The 17,055-nt window shown below is 41.9% G+C and overlaps 2 protein-coding genes across 7 annotated transcripts in view; both read left to right on the plus strand.

The window, feature by feature from the left end:
* The first annotated feature begins 5,629 nt into the window (after nucleotides 1-5,629).
* zgc:163073 (uncharacterized protein LOC100037358 homolog) lies at nucleotides 5,630-10,031 on the plus strand. The gene is made up of 5 exons (XM_052103577.1): nucleotides 5,630-6,022; nucleotides 7,402-7,429; nucleotides 7,542-7,691; nucleotides 8,368-8,541; nucleotides 9,898-10,031. The coding sequence occupies exons 1-5, from the start codon at nucleotides 5,675-5,677 to the stop codon at nucleotides 10,029-10,031; spliced, it is 834 nt and encodes a 277-aa protein (XP_051959537.1). The 5' UTR covers nucleotides 5,630-5,674.
* Nucleotides 10,032-14,917: 4,886 nt separating this feature from the next.
* Nucleotides 14,918-17,055, plus strand: part of mapta (microtubule-associated protein tau a) — a 53,604-nt gene continuing 51,466 nt past the window's right edge. For all 6 annotated transcript variants that reach the window (XM_052102857.1, XM_052102861.1, XM_052102862.1 and 3 more), the window contains exon 1: nucleotides 14,918-14,974. The gene's annotated coding sequence lies outside the window, so the exon portion shown is untranslated. The remainder of the gene's footprint in view (nucleotides 14,975-17,055) is intronic.

Genomic DNA, 17,055 nt, shown 5'->3' on the forward strand with positions numbered 1-17,055 from the left:
GAATCTGAATGAACGTGTACAATATAAAATAGAGTTAAATACGAAGATTACATTTTAAATCAAATGTAATAATAATAACTAAGATTAGAACATTAATATATCCTTGGAAACTTTTATAATTGGAGTCAGATAAAATAATCAGGGATAATAAAACTAATAATATAGATATTTGTTGGAACTAAATAACTTCAACTGAATGCGCATGATAAGACAGAACGTGCAGGAGACCTTCAGCAACGCCATTGGATACCGTCCTTGGGCCAGTTAGGTGGCTTCCCATTCCTCCTTTACCTTATTCCCCTTCCCACCTTCCATAGAATCCATTCCATACAGGATGCTGTTTGTCCCGTATTTTAGTGTCTCCCATCCAAACTGACGAGAATGTTTCACAAATCAGGAAAAAGGACCTGAATCACACTCCTTTCAAGTGAGTTGTGTGAGATATTGTCTGTTAAGCAGTACATGCATGCAACATTTGACAGGAATAAATAACACTTGACTGGCTGGGGCGGCGGAGCGGTCCTCAGGTACACAACAACAACAACAACAACAACAACTTACATTTATATAGCGCTTTTCTCAAACTCAAAGCGCTTTACATAGTATAGGGGGAATCTCCTCAACCACCACCAGTGTGCAGCATCCACCTGGATGATGCGACGGCAGCCATAGTGCGCCAGAACGCCCACCACGCACCAGCTATTTGTGGAGAGGAGATGGTAGAGTGATGTAGCCAATTCAGGGATGGAGATTATTAGGAGGCCATGATAGATAGGGGCCAATGGGGGAATTTGGCTAGGACACCGGGGTTAAACCCCTACTCTTTACGAGAAAGTGCCCTAGGGATTTTTAATGACCACAGAGAGTCAGGACCTCGGTTTAACGTCCCATCCGAAAGACAGTGCTTTTTTTACAGTATAGTGTCCCCGTCACTATACTGGGGCATTAGGACCCACACAGACCGTAGGGTGAGCACCCCCTGCTGGCCTCCCTAATACCACTTCCAGCAGCAACCTGGGTTTTCCCCAGGAGGTCTCCTATCCAGGTACTGGCCAGGCTCAACCCTGCTTAGCTTTAGTGAGCAATAGCTGCAGGGTGATATGGCAGCTGAAATGCACAGCAGAAATTGCGACTCTCTTACTCAAAGAAGCGATAGAGCCTATCCCTCCAACCGAGATGAAGAAGGGTTTCATACACAACGGTTTGTGACCCACCTATGTCCCGAGAACGCCGCCACTTGGCTGGATCACGCTGTGCTCCCCTCCAAGGCCTGTAGGATGACGTCTTCACTGACTTCCAAAGCCTACAGTGCCACCGGACAGGCCGCTTCTACCTTGCATGCCATAGCCCTCCTGCAAGTCCACCAGGCCAAGGAACTTAAAGATCTGCACTTGGGTAGTTCTGACCCCGACTTGCTGCAGGAACTGTGCTCAGCGACCGACCTCGCCCTCAGGGCCACGAAGGTCACAGCGCGGTCACTCGGGCAGGCGATGGCCACTCTTGTGGTTCAGGAACGACATCTGTGGCTGAACCTGGTAGAGATACGTAAAACAGACAAAGCACGCTTTCTCAATGCGCCCGTCTCCCAGTTTGGCCTTTTCGGCGACACCGTCGAGGACTTCACCCAGCAGTTCTCAGCGGTGAAGAAGCAGACGGAGGCCATCTCCCACATCATGCCCCGTCGCACTTCCACCCCGCTGCAAAGCCCCACCGGGTACATCAAAATGAATCGTCCCCTTAGTGCCCCTAGCATGGAGCTTGGACGTGTGGCTTTCAATTCCCAATCCGTCACGCTGGCTGGCCAGGACCATCCGACTCGGTTATGCAATTCAGTTTGCCAGGCCCCTTCGGGGGTGTCCGCTTTACCGCAGTACACGGTGAAGATGCCAAATAATTGCGACTCTCTTACTCAAAGACGCGATAGAGCCTATCCCTCCAACCGAGATGAAGAAGGGTTTCTACAGCCCTGACTTCACCGTACCCAAAAAAGGCGGCAGCTTACAACTGATCTTGGACAAACTCCCGTTCAAAATGCTCACACAAAGACACATTCTAACTTGCATCCGGCATCTAGATTGGTTTGCAGCAGTAGACCTGAAGGACGCGTACGTCAACGTCTCAATCTTACCTCGACATCGACCCTTTCTTCGGTTCGTGTTCGACGGCCAGGCGTATCAGTACAAGGTCCTCCCCTTCGGCATGTCCCTGTCCCCTCACGTCTTTACAAAGGTCGCAGAGGCAGCCCTTGCCCTGCTTCGGGAAGCAGGAGTTTGCATACTCAACTACCTCGATGACTGGCTCATCCTGGCCCACTCCAGAGAGTTACTATGCACTCACAGGGACCAGGTTCTCAGGCACCTCAGCCACTTAGGGCTTCAGGTCAACTGGGAAAAGAGCAAGCTCGCCCCCGTTCAGAGCATCTCTTTTCTCAGCATGTAGTTAGACTCTGTCTCAATGTCAGCACGCCTCACCTCTGAGCATGCGCAGTCAGTGCTGAATCGTGCACAGGTCACATGGAATATCTAGCTGGCCTACCACCTACTGTCGTAGACACAATCAACCAAGACAGAGCTCCCTCTACCAGGCAACTTTACGCCCTGAAGTGGCGCTTGTTCGCATGGAAGTCCTCCCAGCCACGTCGCTGAATCAAACCACTGTTGGGGCCGAACCTCATTGTCGGCTCCTCAGACAAATCCTGAATGAAACAGACGCATTTCCTTCCCTTTATACCCGTATGTCCGGGGGCGGGACATGCAAATTCTGTCTGCCAATTTCTCATTGGCCTTTTCTCAAAGTTCAGAGATGCGAAAGGCCCTCAAGAGAGACCCATAGTGTCGCTTCTTCGACACAACGTCTCGTTCCCTCCATCAGGGAACGGAGGTTACAAAAGTAACCTAGACGTTTTCTCTTGCCACACACTGGATGCCTTTTGTTTTTGGCACCATTCTGAGTAAACTCTAGAGACTATTGTGTGTGAAAATCCCAGGAGATCAGCAGTAACAGAAATACCCAAACCATACTGGCACCAACAATCATGCCACGGTCGAAATCACGGAGATCACATTTTTTCCCCATTCTGATGGTTGATGAGAAGAGCTCCTGACATGCATCTGCTTGATTTTATGCATTGCACTAATGCCTAATGATTGGCTGATTATATAATTGCATGAATAATTTGGTGTATGGGTGTTTCAGATAAAATGCTAAGTGAGTGCATATTTTTTCATTTGTGGTTGTTAGTTCAAGTTTCCATCAAATTTAGCTTCAAGGAAATCAAAAACCATGTGTTGGTTGAGTCCTTTTATTTTTCTGTCTGATAAATAAAATATCATATCTTGTGAAAAAAACAACAACAAAAAACAAATCCAAACTACAAGGGTTTTGAGCATTGTACTTTCTCTTTCATGACACAAATAGTGCCTTGGTGTACATGAGGTCACAGACAGATGAGGGAAATGCAGTGTGAGAGCCAGTGGGGAATCTAGGTGTGCATCTTTAATAAGCATGGTTGGCTACAAACAGAGACTCTCCTCCGGCAGCTCCTGTGTCTCCAGAGGAGACATATTTATCAATGGCTGCAGTACTGTTATTCTGTAGAAGAAATCAAGACATAAAATAAAAAAATGGGCTGGATGTTAAATTCTTTTTCATTTATTGTCTGTTTCCAGAAGGATATCCGAAGGCAGCTTTATTCTTGCATTTACATTTATGCATTTGGCAGACGCTTTTATCCAAAGCAACTTACAGTGAACTTACATATCACAGGGACAATCCCCCAGAGCAACCTGGAGTTAAGTGCCTTGCTCAAGGACACAATGGTGGTGGCTGTGAGGATTGAACCAGAAACCTTCTGATTAGCAGTTATGTGCTTTAGCCCACTACGCCACCACCACACATGCTTAGGCCAGTATGACATGTTGTGCCATAGATGAAGGGGGTGTTGTCCAATGCAGTCCAATATAGTTATACTGAATGCAAACATCCTGAAGAAACATTTCTTCAGAAAATTCTCTCTTTGCCATCCAGAATTCTGTGTTGATTGTGGCCAAATCGTCTCATTTGATTTGTTACATGATAAATTAACATGAACCATTCATAAAACGCTGCCTGCGTGTGATCACAGCCCAGGCACGTGAGGCAGCTCTTATGACCGGAGAGAAATCGGACGCATCAAGGAACTACACAGGGGCGGAAGGGCATCTTTATAAAAACGCGTCCTGAAAAGGACGTTCAACGCCAGCTGTGTATTGCTCTTTTAGAGAAAACTCTTCAGCAGTGCTGTTGAAGCACCCAGGGGAAAGCTGCACTGATGTGCAGAGAAGGGGAAAGCCACTGATATGCGCCGTAGATCCAACAGCATACGCTCTAGAGATGCGTGGAACAGTAAGTGAATGCAGCTCGCTGATCACACAATCGCTTGGCTCGGAAGAAAATATCTGAATGGACAGACGCATATTTCACTCCCTTTATACTCGTATGTCCGGGGTCGGGACATGCAAATTCTGTCTGCCAATTTCTCATTGGCCTTTTATTAAGTTCAGAGATGCGCGAGGCTCTATAGCTTCTTTGACACAACGTCGAAGTGGTCAAAAGACAGGGAACTCTAGATTTGTGTCAGGGCTAGAAGACAAAGAGGACCATTTTTTTTTTCTCGTTTAAAATCCTACATTCATAATTCACCCACAAATGAAAATTCTTTCATTGTTTACTTACACTAATGTCGTTCCAAATAAATTTAATGGTTTTTTGTTTGTTTTTTTCTGTGGAATTCAAAAAGAAAATTTCAGAAGAATGAGCCAAAGGCTGACATTTTAGTCAATATTCACTGAATATCTTTCCCTCTGTTATTTTGACCACTTTTATGGTTTTGATTTATTTAGTTTTGTTTTTTAGCTTGGTCACTATGAACTGCTGTTGCATGGAAAAGAGACTCTATTTGTCCCTCTACCTTCCACAGTTAAAAAAATAACAGCATTTGGGTATGGAATGACATAAGGGTAAGTTTTATTTTGTATGGTGCAAACTGCTGTTTCACCGTATCACCCTGCCCATCCATTTTTAAAGCATGTCCTCCCCCTGAGAAGCTGATGTGGCAAAGCAGACAATCATGAGCAGAGAGATACAATCGTGCAATATTCAGATAATATACCAGTCTTTCTTTTTAATTCAATGGCAAGCTTCTAAATTTCAATCTTTCAAAAAGATGCAAAGTTATCATAAATGTAGACTATGCAGCATGTGCAAGTCATCTGTGGCCATGCCCGAAATACTCTTCAGTGCAAATCTTGCCGCAATGATGAGTTTCGCCTAAACAAAAATTATAACAGAATTTGTATTGTTATGTAAACAATGAATTTAAACTAAACTACCATTTAAACCATCCCACAGTACAGCCATATCAAAGAGGAACACCTGCGATGGAGCTCTGAACTGACAGAACAAGTTTGACAATATGATGTGGGAAGGGGTTTTGGATCCTGTGAAGTATAGTGATCCCCCTGAGGTTCCAGCATTTTTTCCTTTTTTAGAATCATGAGTCATATTGGGGTGGTGCAGCAAATTTAAGGAGATAGAGCTGGGTATATAACCTTTAGGGCTCCAGTCCACTCAGCAGCACTCAAATATTTGAATAAGGCTTCCTTTTTGTCTTTTTATTTGTCCTGATTATAAAAAAATGGCACCACAAAAGCCAGTGCCCCAAAAAGTTGGCAAGCCAGATCCAGCTCCAAAGGAAGAACCAGCTCCTGGAGCAGCAGGACCAGCACCACCAGCTGATCAGAGACCAACCCCAGAAACAGCACTGGACAAAACTGCTCTTGCCCCAATGGTCCCAACTCCAGGGCCAGCAGCAAAAGCTCCAGAAAAAGCCAACCCTGCACCTGGACCAGCCCCAGTGGCAGCAACACCTGGACCAGCCCCAGTGGCAGCAACACCTGGACCAGCCCCAGTGGCAGCAGTCCAAGAAACAGATAAAGCCCCAGCTTCTCCAAATCAAGCTATCAAATATGATCCTGCCATTGTAGTAAGTTATTTTACTCGGTTATCTGATTGACTTGATTAAAGTACCAACAATAATGTTTGACTTAAGGATAGTTTGAATATTTACATTTGTTCCTAGATGTTTTTAAACTGGTAAAATTATAAAATGTTTAGCATTCTAACAGAGATGCCAAGCTTTTGACAAGATTAGATCTAATAATTAGAGTCAAGAAAATACAGTTAGCATCTAACCAGAAGCACAAAGAGTAATACAGTATGTAAATAAGTTATGATAAGTTGCAAACTGGCAAGTGCAAGTCATCATTGTAGCCCAAGTGGCATAGAATTTGACATACATAGATTAGTAAAATGGGCAAAATGGCCAACGTGATTACGCTTGTTGAAAGTTGCTTGTGAAAGTTGATGTACTGTAAAATCAACCCATTCAGACATTTTTGCATTAATTCACATTCTGGTCCATGGAAACCAGGAAGTAATTAAGTTTACATAAATAATGATAAACATGATTCAGTGGTTGCATTTTCACTTCAAAATTGATGGTTAGGTTTAGGGTTTGGATGAGTCATTCCCAGGAGAGAATCAAAACATAAAATATGCAATCCTGTAAACTATTGTAGAATTTGCAACTAAAAATGCAACTCACTTTTGGCTCCATTCCACCCAAAAACAGGAGCTCATACGTGCTTCAGCCAACGGGGGGGTGGGGTTGGGGATGGCAATATCCTGTATATATGTAAACTTGGGTGATATTGGGTGATAACATTTTGCGTCAACCATTTAATTGTTTTTTTTTTAATGTCAATAGACACAAAGATCACCTATTTAAAGGACCTTTAAATAACATTGTGATCAATATTTTATTAATCCCATGTTCATATAGCTGGATCATGTCTATCCATAGGGCAGTTCATTTTCCAAAGCAGATGTACAGTAATTGTCTGGACATGCACTGTACAATGTTTGCTGCTTCAAGACAGGATTCCACTAGATATTCTTAACATGGATCTACATTACACATACCTTCCTCTGAGCTATTAGGTTCTCCTTCTCACTGTTTCACTCATACTCTTTAAGTTATCCTGCCCAGAGAGACACATATGAATAATATAGTCTCAGAAACAGACTCTTTACTTTGATTATTCTCTGTGCCAGGAAAACAAACTGTCAGCCTATGTCTTTAACATGTGACAATAACATCTGAGCAGTAAAGTATTTAGTAAGACATTCTGGATGGTGTAAAATCTTGACGAGCATGACGAGCATGTTGATCTGATGACTATATTAATGAGCACGAGGAGTGTGTTAAACTGATAACTATATTGGTGCAAATGCCATATGTAAACTACTTGTTTAAATTCTATAGAATTTGAGAGTTTTGACATTTCTTGTTCTGGGTTTTAGGGTAATCTCACTGCTGAACAACTTGAAGGTAAGGAACTGCTTCAAAAGTTCAACTGAACCATTAATGCATTGCTTACATACAGTAGTTTAAAATGAACTTATCTTTTCTTTGTTTGTTTGTTTGTTTGTTTTTCATTCAGAATTCAAAGAGGCTTTCCAGCTGTTTGTCAGGAATCCTTTGAGGGAGATGAAGATTTCGTTAGCTCAATGTGGAGATGTGATGAGAGCATTGGGTCAAAACCCAACGAATGCTGAAGTCTTGAATGTTCTAGGGAAACCCAAGCCTGAGGGTAGGCCTACAATGTTAAAACCCTTTAACCTCACACAAGCCTATGGTGGCTTGGCCAAGTTTGTTAGGCAGGTCTATTTTTGTGGTTTTGGGTTTAGCTGACAAGCTATAACAGCTCAACACCAGCTTCACCAGGCTAGGATACAAACTTGATCAGCTTAAACCAGCTAAGATCAACAAACTTCCTTAGGCAGTTTTTTGATAGGATTTTTCCAGCAGGGAACAGCTGCAAGATTTTTCAGGACAATGTACAATACGGTACATTTCATGTTCTATATTTAAATCTCAAGCTATTGTTCCCTGGTCTCCCATGGCATCCTTCAGATCACAGAGATTAGTGAGGTGTTGGTTATGTTGCAAATGTCAAAGATGTCAACAGTGGACAACTTCTCTTTGACATTTGTAATTCCTACATTGAATACTTAAATCCTGATAATCCTTGTAAGTCAAAGTGTCATTTCAACCACATGAATGTATTAGGACACCTTGACACAACAGTGTATGAGTAAATAATGCTCATGGAGACAAAGGACACTAGCTAAATATAACATGTGTGGTTGTCTTTGCAGTAATGCAAGAATGTTTTATCACTTTTTAGCTTCTGTTGAAGTTTAAATTATGTTTTTGTTATAAAATGTTTTCGTTTTTACTAACTTTATTTAAATGGTTTGGTTTAGAGATGGAGTCAAAGCTGATCGACTTTGAGACTTTCCTACCTATGTACCAACAAGTTTCAAAGTCAACTGAAAAAGGCACGTTTGAAGATTTCATGGAGGGCCTTCGGGTCTTTGACAAAGAAGGCAATGGAACAGTCATGGGGGCTGAACTTCGCCATGTACTTGCTACTTTGGGTATGGAGTCTAAATTATGGAGTCCAAATGAGCCAAATTCCACAAGTATTTGAACATTGGTTATGGTCACATGATGCTAATGTTCAACTCAATCTCACTCCCAAGGCGTCAAACACTGATGCTTGCGCAAGAGCTCCGCGTGTGAATGGTGTCCATTTCTCGATCCAACCAGCAAGCACACTGCTTTTAATTAGAAAACTTTCACGTAGTAGACTTTGGTGTAGCAGACACTAGACTGATGTGAAGGGCATCAGAATTTTATCAACATGAAATTATATGTTGGGGTAGAATTTTCACATTCCTCTCTGCTTTTGTGAAAGGGAAAATGCAACCTACGAATTGCACCTGTCACTGATTATGCAAACATTATTACTTCCTGGTTTCAATGCGGGATTCGAACACGGGTCACCCACACTGCTTACGCCGATCCAAAATGTCTGATAGGAGAAGCTGCTTGTCAGTGAGTTGGCAGAATGTGGCTGATTCTAGGGTACTAGAAATCTTGGAAACAACATGTTGACTTCCCGTGTGATCATGTTGGCTGAAGTGACCTGTTTTGCTCTTCTTATGTTTAAGTCTTTATTCAACGCTTGCGGTCCCCCGGCATCCACTTTAACAAATCCCACACAAGTTTTAACCTTCAAACATTTTCTGCCTCAAGAAGAGTTACAACACAGGTTTGACATGCCATTGGCTCTTAGACTGTGACATGCTGAAGTTCGGATGTATCTTAGACATGTTGTTTTGGAATGAGATGTGACTGCCTTCATGGAGGGAGAAGATTCTCAATTTCCTTCAGTTTCACACTGTTCCTCACACAAAGCATTGTATGGTTTGGAGTACTTTAATAGTACTTTTTGTCCTTTCGTATTTGTATCTGCTTTTTAGTTTTTTTATATAGTGTTGAGAATTGGTTAGGTTTAGGGGTGGGGAAAGGTGCCCAAAAATATCTATATAATAATGTAATGTAAATCAAATTATTGTGACAAAATTGACCTGTCTGTTACATTTTTCATATTGTTGATAGTTGGTTAGTTTTAGAAGATCTAAGTTATCGAATGATTGTATAATGTACTGTAAATGCACTAATATATTTATAAGTATAATAAAACAGTGTGGTTAAACTCACAATAATATCCTACAATAGGCAGCGATTCCTTCCTAATGAGACTGCACTGGACTTACTGAAGGGTGCTTTTGGGATCTGTTGGGATGTTGACATGTGGGGCTCTTGCAAAAGTGTCCTTATTTGACAGCTCGGGACTGAGAACAGGTTGCAGTGTTACGCCTAAAAATTTATTATTTTGAAAAAAGTGATTTTCTTTCTTGCTCAATTAAACACTGTCTCTATTTCAGGTGAGAGGTTGTCTGAGGATGAAGTGAATCAGTTGCTGACAGGGCAAGAGGACACAAATGGGTGTATTAACTCTGAGGGTAAGAAGAGTGAATTAAATCACTCAAGACTTCCCTCTATTATGACTTGCCTTTAAAGAAGTTTCTCAATGCAATTAATCTTGATGCTCTCTCTCCAAGCTTTTATAAAACACATCATGGCTGGCTGAGTGAAATGTTATGGTAAGTTTATCTAAACTAAGTGTTCCCAACCTTTTTGTCAACTATGACATAAAGTACCCCCTGATATTTTAAGTAATGCTAAACTCTAGTACATAGTACAGTGGCCATCACTGGGGTGGTACCCTAGTGACACTAGGGGTCGCTCTTTAGAGTCCCGAACACCTCCCATTCTTTGAGAAAAGGTCAGTGAGAATTGGCGAGTTGAGTTTGCATGCCACTACCCCGGACATACGGGTATAAAGGGCTGGAATGCAATTCCATTAAAATGTTTTCTTCAGAACCGTGCAGTTGTAATATCAGCAAGCTGAATACAACTGCTGTATCATTCATCTCTTAAGAAGTGTATGCTGTTGGATATACGGTGCATTTCCAGCAGCTTTCTCTCCTTCTGCACGTCGAGTGCAGATTTCGCCCCTGGGTGCTTCGACAGTGCTAAAAGAGTGTATACTCTATTAGAGCACACACATTGACATTGAACATCTTTTTAATGACACGTCTTTAAAAAGATGCCTTTCTGTCTTTGTATGATTCATGGATGTGGTTGTTATCTCTCCGCTTCCGACGGCCACGTGCGCTGCCTCATGTGTCTGGGCAGCGATCACACTGAGGCAGTGTTTGTGGATGGTTCATGTTCTCATTGTGAGAATATGACCATGGCAACGTTTTGGTCGCGACTTTACTTCTTCCGCGGGTAAAGCACTCTAGCCGCCCCCTGCACTGCACCTTCTAACCATGGGTATGAGGCTGGCCTGGCTGCCACTAGAGCCGATTTGGGGAGTTCAATGGGCGTGGTCTCGCCGTGTAATTCCCCGCGGACCTCCCGTTCCCCAGCACACGCGTTTCTCCCGCCCGGTCCCGAAATGAGACCAGCCCACCTCATGGCCAGCATGAGTCTTCGATCGCTGCATCAGAGCATGCACTGGCGATGTCGGACGCTGATGACTCGACTAGGTTGCCACCTTCAGTCTCCCTGCCAGTCTGAGGCTGATGCAGAGCTGACCGCCATGCTTGCCCAGGCCGCCGTGAGATCTAAGGTGCCAATTACTCCGGTAACCCCTGTGATGTATATTCTGCAGTGCGGTCTCCCTGTTGACGGACCCACATCTCCCTTGGGCAGAGCTCTCTGTCCTCGGTCGCTGTGTTTGTAGAGTACACCCCACCATTTTTCGTGGCATGACCTACCACCGCGCCTCTTCCATGTGTGGCTGCTGAGCCCATGTGTCGTATTGCCACATGTTGACCTCCCCCTTTGGGCAGGATGTGGTCTCCGCGGGGTCTTTTCCCCCTGAAAGAATAGGAAAGGAAAACAACACTTTTCCCGATGCGTATGATAGCGTTAGATGGCCCCAGCCAAATCTAATACACTGTGGAGAAAAAACAGAGAGAAAAGGCTGCAGCTGGCATGGCCATGCTATTTACGTCGCTTCCCCCCATCAGGGATGCAGGGAACTACATGATGTCTTTTGGGGCATTGGGGGAGGTTACATGCAGTCTGATGCACCTGCTATTATGCACGCAGCAGCCTGCTTGCACCTGCATCAGCAGTTCACGTAACACGGTTCTGCTGTTGTGGTGTTTTTCTATAGAGACCCCTAGTGTCACTACTTCAACACAACGTCAAGTGAGTGACAGAAGGGGAATGACATGGTTACAGTCGTAACCTCCGTTCCCTGTTGTAGGGAACGAGATGTTGTGTCCCTCTTGCCACAACACTGTACTAGCCACTGAAATGGCCGGATCTTGTCTTGGCTCCTCAGCACAAAACCTAAATGGAATTGCATTCCAGCTCCTTTTATACCCGTGTGTCCAGGGGAATGGCATGTAAATTCCACTCGCCAATTCTCATTGGCCTTTTTTCAAAGAATGGAGGGTGTTAAGGGCTCTCAAGAGCAACCCCTAGTGTCACTACATCAACACAACGTCCCATTCCCTTCATCAGGGAACGGAGGTTATGACAGTTAACCATGATATTTGGGTATGTAATTGTACCATTTGTGTACCTTTTACAGAACATTTGCATGTTTAGTTTCACTGGGATAAAAAAAAAGTTGTAAAAAAAGTTTTGTATTGCATCTGTGTTGCGTAGGTTGCAGAGGATCTCAGCCTCAAATGCATGCCTGTGGTGGTCATTTGAAGAGAGTTGTCATCAATCCTAAAAGTTTAACAGTTCTGAAGAGTCTCTGTATCAATGCTTAATATTTCTGCTTCATTCTTGCACACCTTTTGTTCCAAATGAACTAATACTTTTGTGAAATATTGAAACTGATTAAAATCAATCTGAAAACACCTCTTTATGGCTGTTTTATTTTTATTATTATTGTCATTGCATCAAGGGGAGGAAAAATCCAAATTCTAGTTGCCAATTACATGGTAGCCTGGACTATACAGTAGTCTGTTGTTAATTTTAGTCTTTCCCAGGAGAGAATCAACACAGCTGTCAGCAGAAACTGCATACTTCTGCACTATTCTACATCATTTTGAATGACTAGTATGTTAATACTGAAAATGCAACTAAAAAAAGTTTACTACGAGTACCCAGATGATGCACTACTACAAACATCAAAACGGAGTGTGGAATGTTGGACGATTCATGATCTAAGTGCACGCAGCTTACCGTACATGGCCCATTCTATAATTTAGGGTGCATTCAAAGTCATTAATGATAATTATATATTTTCTAACCATTTTCTTCAGAAATATCCCATTTTATCCATGAAGGGAAAGCGGGATATAATATCACACAAATATTATGTGCAACTCATCTTTCATTTTGCTTGAAAATGCCATGATGTTTCTTAGTTGACCGATTTCCATTGTCCATTTTTGAAGTGTGTGTGTCTTAAGTCCAAAAAATTTGTTTTTAGATTCTAAACACTTTTTAGATTGAGTTTGACATTTTAATTAAGAAAATATCTTATTTTACTCATCTCCACAAAAGTTCTGTCAACTATGTTACTAAACAACTCCCCAGGAGTTCCCCTACAGCAAGTGTCCAGATCACTTGCCATTATATCAAACACAGCTGAAATCTATTTGGTTCATTAAGTGAAGATTAACATTGTCTTTGTGTTTGTTTTTGGGTTGCCACAGTATGCATTAGACTGGCATGTCTTAAGGTCAATATTTGGTCAAAAATGGTAAAAAAAAAAGATAAACAGCTTTCTCTAGAAACTCATCAGTCAATCATTGTTTTAAGGAATGCAGGCTATACAATGCTTAAAACTTGAAAAAGATGATGGGTGTGAGTGCAATGGGATGGTAGTCATTGAGGCAGGACACTGAAGACTTCTTCGGCATGGGGACGATGGGGGTGGCCTTTAAGCACATTGGAATGACTGCGCTACTCAGGGAAATGTTGAAGATGTCAAAAAAGAACATCTGCCAGCTGCTGTGCACATTCTCTGAACACTCTGCAAGGAATGTTGTCTGGTCCAGCAGCCTTCCGTGGGTTGACTCTTCATAGAGTTTTCTCACATCAGCCATGGTAAGACATAGAACCTGGTCGTTGGGAGGAGGGGTGTTCTTCCTTGCTGCCACATCAGTCTGCGCCTCAAACCGAATGTAGAAGTCGTTCAGCGCATCTGGAAGGGAGGCATCACTGTCACAGGCAGGTGATGTTGTTCTGTAATTGGTGATGGCCTGGATGCCCTGCCACATGCGCCACGTGTCGCCGATGGGAAGTAGCTTTGGATTCTCTGGGCATGTTCTCCTAGCAATTGTTTTTCCACGGAAACTTGCACTAGATGGAGGTCGCTCCAGGTCTCAATGCTTTTACATTGTCTTGTGCAGGCGCGCCACATTTTTAGAGGCTTTGAGAGGTTGCACTACAAATAATAATTTTATTTATATAGTGAACTAATATTATAGGCCTACAATAACACAATATCTGATAGCAGCTTTTCATTAACCAAATATTCTGGTTGGGCCCGCATGCCCCAGAGATTTTTTTCAATCTGGCTCACTTTCCTATGAAATGAAATAGCCTTGTTGAACGCCATCAGATTCTAGAAGGCTCTGTGAATGTGTCATCTCAGCATACACTACTTTACTATGACATCTACTGGTTAACCACGGTACTTCATGTTATTAAGTCTACCGCGTTCAGTTGCATAAAATGCCCAGATACGATAGTATACATACATTTGTACTGTTTAGTACTAAATTGATCGATTGAAAGAAAAACAAATGTATAATGCATAGCATTGTATCATGATTACTTCAGACTAGTTTTAGTTGGTGACTCGCGACTCTTTTTCTTATCTGATAATAAAAGAAACGCCTGAAGGAAAGTTAAGCTCTGGGCTCTATGAAAATCAATCGACAGATGTGTCTCGGGCTCATGTCCAAAAAGAAGTGAGAGAAAGGGGAAGACTGTTATTGCTTGGACTCGCAGTTATTCTGGAGAGTAAAATCTCCTGGGATTTGCATAGCAGTAGATGATTTCTCGTGACAAATGTGCCATTGTATAAGCTTTTAAAATATGTAGGAAAGCAAATACTACAGATAAGTTCTAAAACATTGTTAGCCTACTGCAGCAGGTTTGCGAAAAGTTTTATTAACACATTAAGTCACAGTAGCTTCGTATAATGGCAATGTATATAAACGTTATTAAATATACTAAAAAATAAGAATATTTACAGATACTGAAATATCATTAATCTCCAAATGTTACATTTTTAATTTATATTTCACTGAGCGCGCCGATTTACGAAAGATTCGAAAGTAAAAAAGCTGAAAGAAAATTCAAGTCTCTAGCACCTCCTCTCTCTGTCAGGCTGCTATAGGAACTGCAGCTCTCGTCGAGCGCTCAGTGTGAGCGACTGCAGCTGGAGAGACAATAACAGCGACGCGCGCGCAGGTAAGTAAAACCAGTCAAAGCTGTCGCTAGTGAGGTGTCAGTGCAATTTGATCATGTTTATCCGTTAGTTTTCGTGCACAGTTTTCAAAGTAAATCTTGTGCGAGCATAAAGCATGCGTGCCTTTTGTTTTTCATTAAAATCGTCATGTGGATATTTCTGTGCAAGTGAATGAGGTCAGGCCTGCGCTGCTCATGTAGCCTATAAATAAACTATTTGTCTGAATATAGAATATAGTCAAATATTACTCTCTTGTAAAAAAAAATATATATATATATTTGGGCACCAAAAGAATACATTCTATCAAGACTATTATGTCCAGATGACCGACACAATCGCCCGTGTAACGGTATTTATGGTATTTTTCCACAAAAAAATCCACATATTGACATGTTTGTACACATAATCAAGATGTTTTGATGTCGTTTGATAATCGTTCTAGTTAGCTTTATATTTATCAGTTGAACGCAAATTGTGATTGCTGCTTTTGTGTCATTTTTTTATTCTCCCAGGCGCTTTACATATTGAAAGGAGAAATAATGCGGTGGGGTTAGATTCTAATGTTCTCTTTCCTTTAAATCAGTAAATTCAAGCTCAATGTAAATCGATGTCGGCTCAAGGATGCTTTGTTGGAATGCACCTCCTCCCCTTCATCTCTGAAGAGCAGAGATACGGCCATTATTCCTGCTCGTCATGTCGTCTGAATATGCGTCTTTTCTGCCATAAGATATTGTCATTGTTGTGGTTGAAGACTGTAGAAATTAAACGTTTTATTATTATTATTATTATTATTATTATTATTATTAAAAAATATACGGTGTCGCTTCGTAGCTGGCAGTATTCTGAATCTGTGTTGTCCAACGCCTTTCTTCAACTACAACGCTATAGTCTAATCCTGAGAACCCATGCATGCACAGACAGATTTAGCCTACTAATCCAGCCTTTTCCTTATCTACGTATCGTATGTAGACATGGCGTCGTTCTAGTTTTGTCGCGTCGCTTGCATTAGCCTGTTATTTGGAGATGTTAGTGCATGTTGAGGTCATTATTTCTGTGTCATGTTGCATCCCTACAGACTGTAATCCGATTTGAAATGAGGGAGGACTGAGGGGTTTGAGGTGCCTACAAACGGCTCTATTGGTTTGCATCATCTGCCTGATGGTTTTAAATTAATGAACTTTGATGGCGGTGTCTGGATCTAAATGGTGATTTGGATAATTCCGAAATTCCTTTGTAATTCACAATCAGACGCGCCTCTCTCTTGATCCAGAGTTCCTGAAGAGCCTCTGAATAGGGTTTATCATCTATGACATTGCCTTGGAATCTGAAACAGAGTGGCAATTACTGTTAATATCCACGGTGTTTTGGTGTAAATGCATATGTTTTCTATTCCTGGCATCTATTGAATGTTACAGATGCAGACAGCAGTTTCTCCTGGTTTCTGCTTGGTCTTCCCATTTTAGAAATCGTTTGCATAAAGAAGTTGTAATACTTTTGGAAGTAGTAAATAAAAAAGTGTACACATTAGTCCAGCAACCATGGACGATATGTGCGCATTAGCAATCGGATTCTCACAAAAAGACAGAATCAAACTAATTCACATACAGAACTTACAGTGAATATGACATTTACTTATAAAGTACATGAAGAGCTTTTACTTTGAAGTTGCTCTATCACTTTCATGCGTATCCTCTTCAAGTTTATTCGACCTGGATCGGGTAAGCCAGAGGGACACAGTTTTGATCCAGGCTATTATATATATGTATGTACATGCTTCAGAGGAAGATAAATGAGCACTCCATAGGAAGAAAATGGATTTGCGCAAATTTCGTGAGGATTTTTCATTTTGTTTGTGAGTTTTGTAATGATATATACGTTTTATTGATATTTGCATTTGCATTATTAGATTGCAATGGCTTAAGAAATGAATCTGCAAACTTAAAAATGTATCGGCCTCTGAGATATTGTACACATCCTGGACAAAAATTAAGAAGCATACTCTAATATTTTGTTGGACCGCCTTTAGCTTTGATTATGGCATGCAATCGTCATGGCATTGTTTGGACAACCTTATGCAACCTTA

The sequence above is a fragment of the Xyrauchen texanus genome, chromosome 33 (genome assembly GCF_025860055.1).
Source record: "Xyrauchen texanus isolate HMW12.3.18 chromosome 33, RBS_HiC_50CHRs, whole genome shotgun sequence".
Lineage (NCBI taxonomy): Eukaryota > Metazoa > Chordata > Actinopteri > Cypriniformes > Catostomidae > Xyrauchen > Xyrauchen texanus.

Excerpts from the sequence above, each read along its gene's own strand:
- zgc:163073 (XM_052103577.1), top strand. The coding sequence starts at position 5,675 with ATGGCACCACAAAAGCCAGTGCCCCAAAAAGTTGGCAAGCCAGATCCA. Across the intron at positions 7,430-7,541 it reads CACTGCTGAACAACTTGAAG|AATTCAAAGAGGCTTTCCAG; the intron begins GTAAGGAACTGC and ends TTTTTCATTCAG. Across the intron at positions 7,692-8,367 it reads AGGGAAACCCAAGCCTGAGG|AGATGGAGTCAAAGCTGATC; the intron begins GTAGGCCTACAA and ends GGTTTGGTTTAG.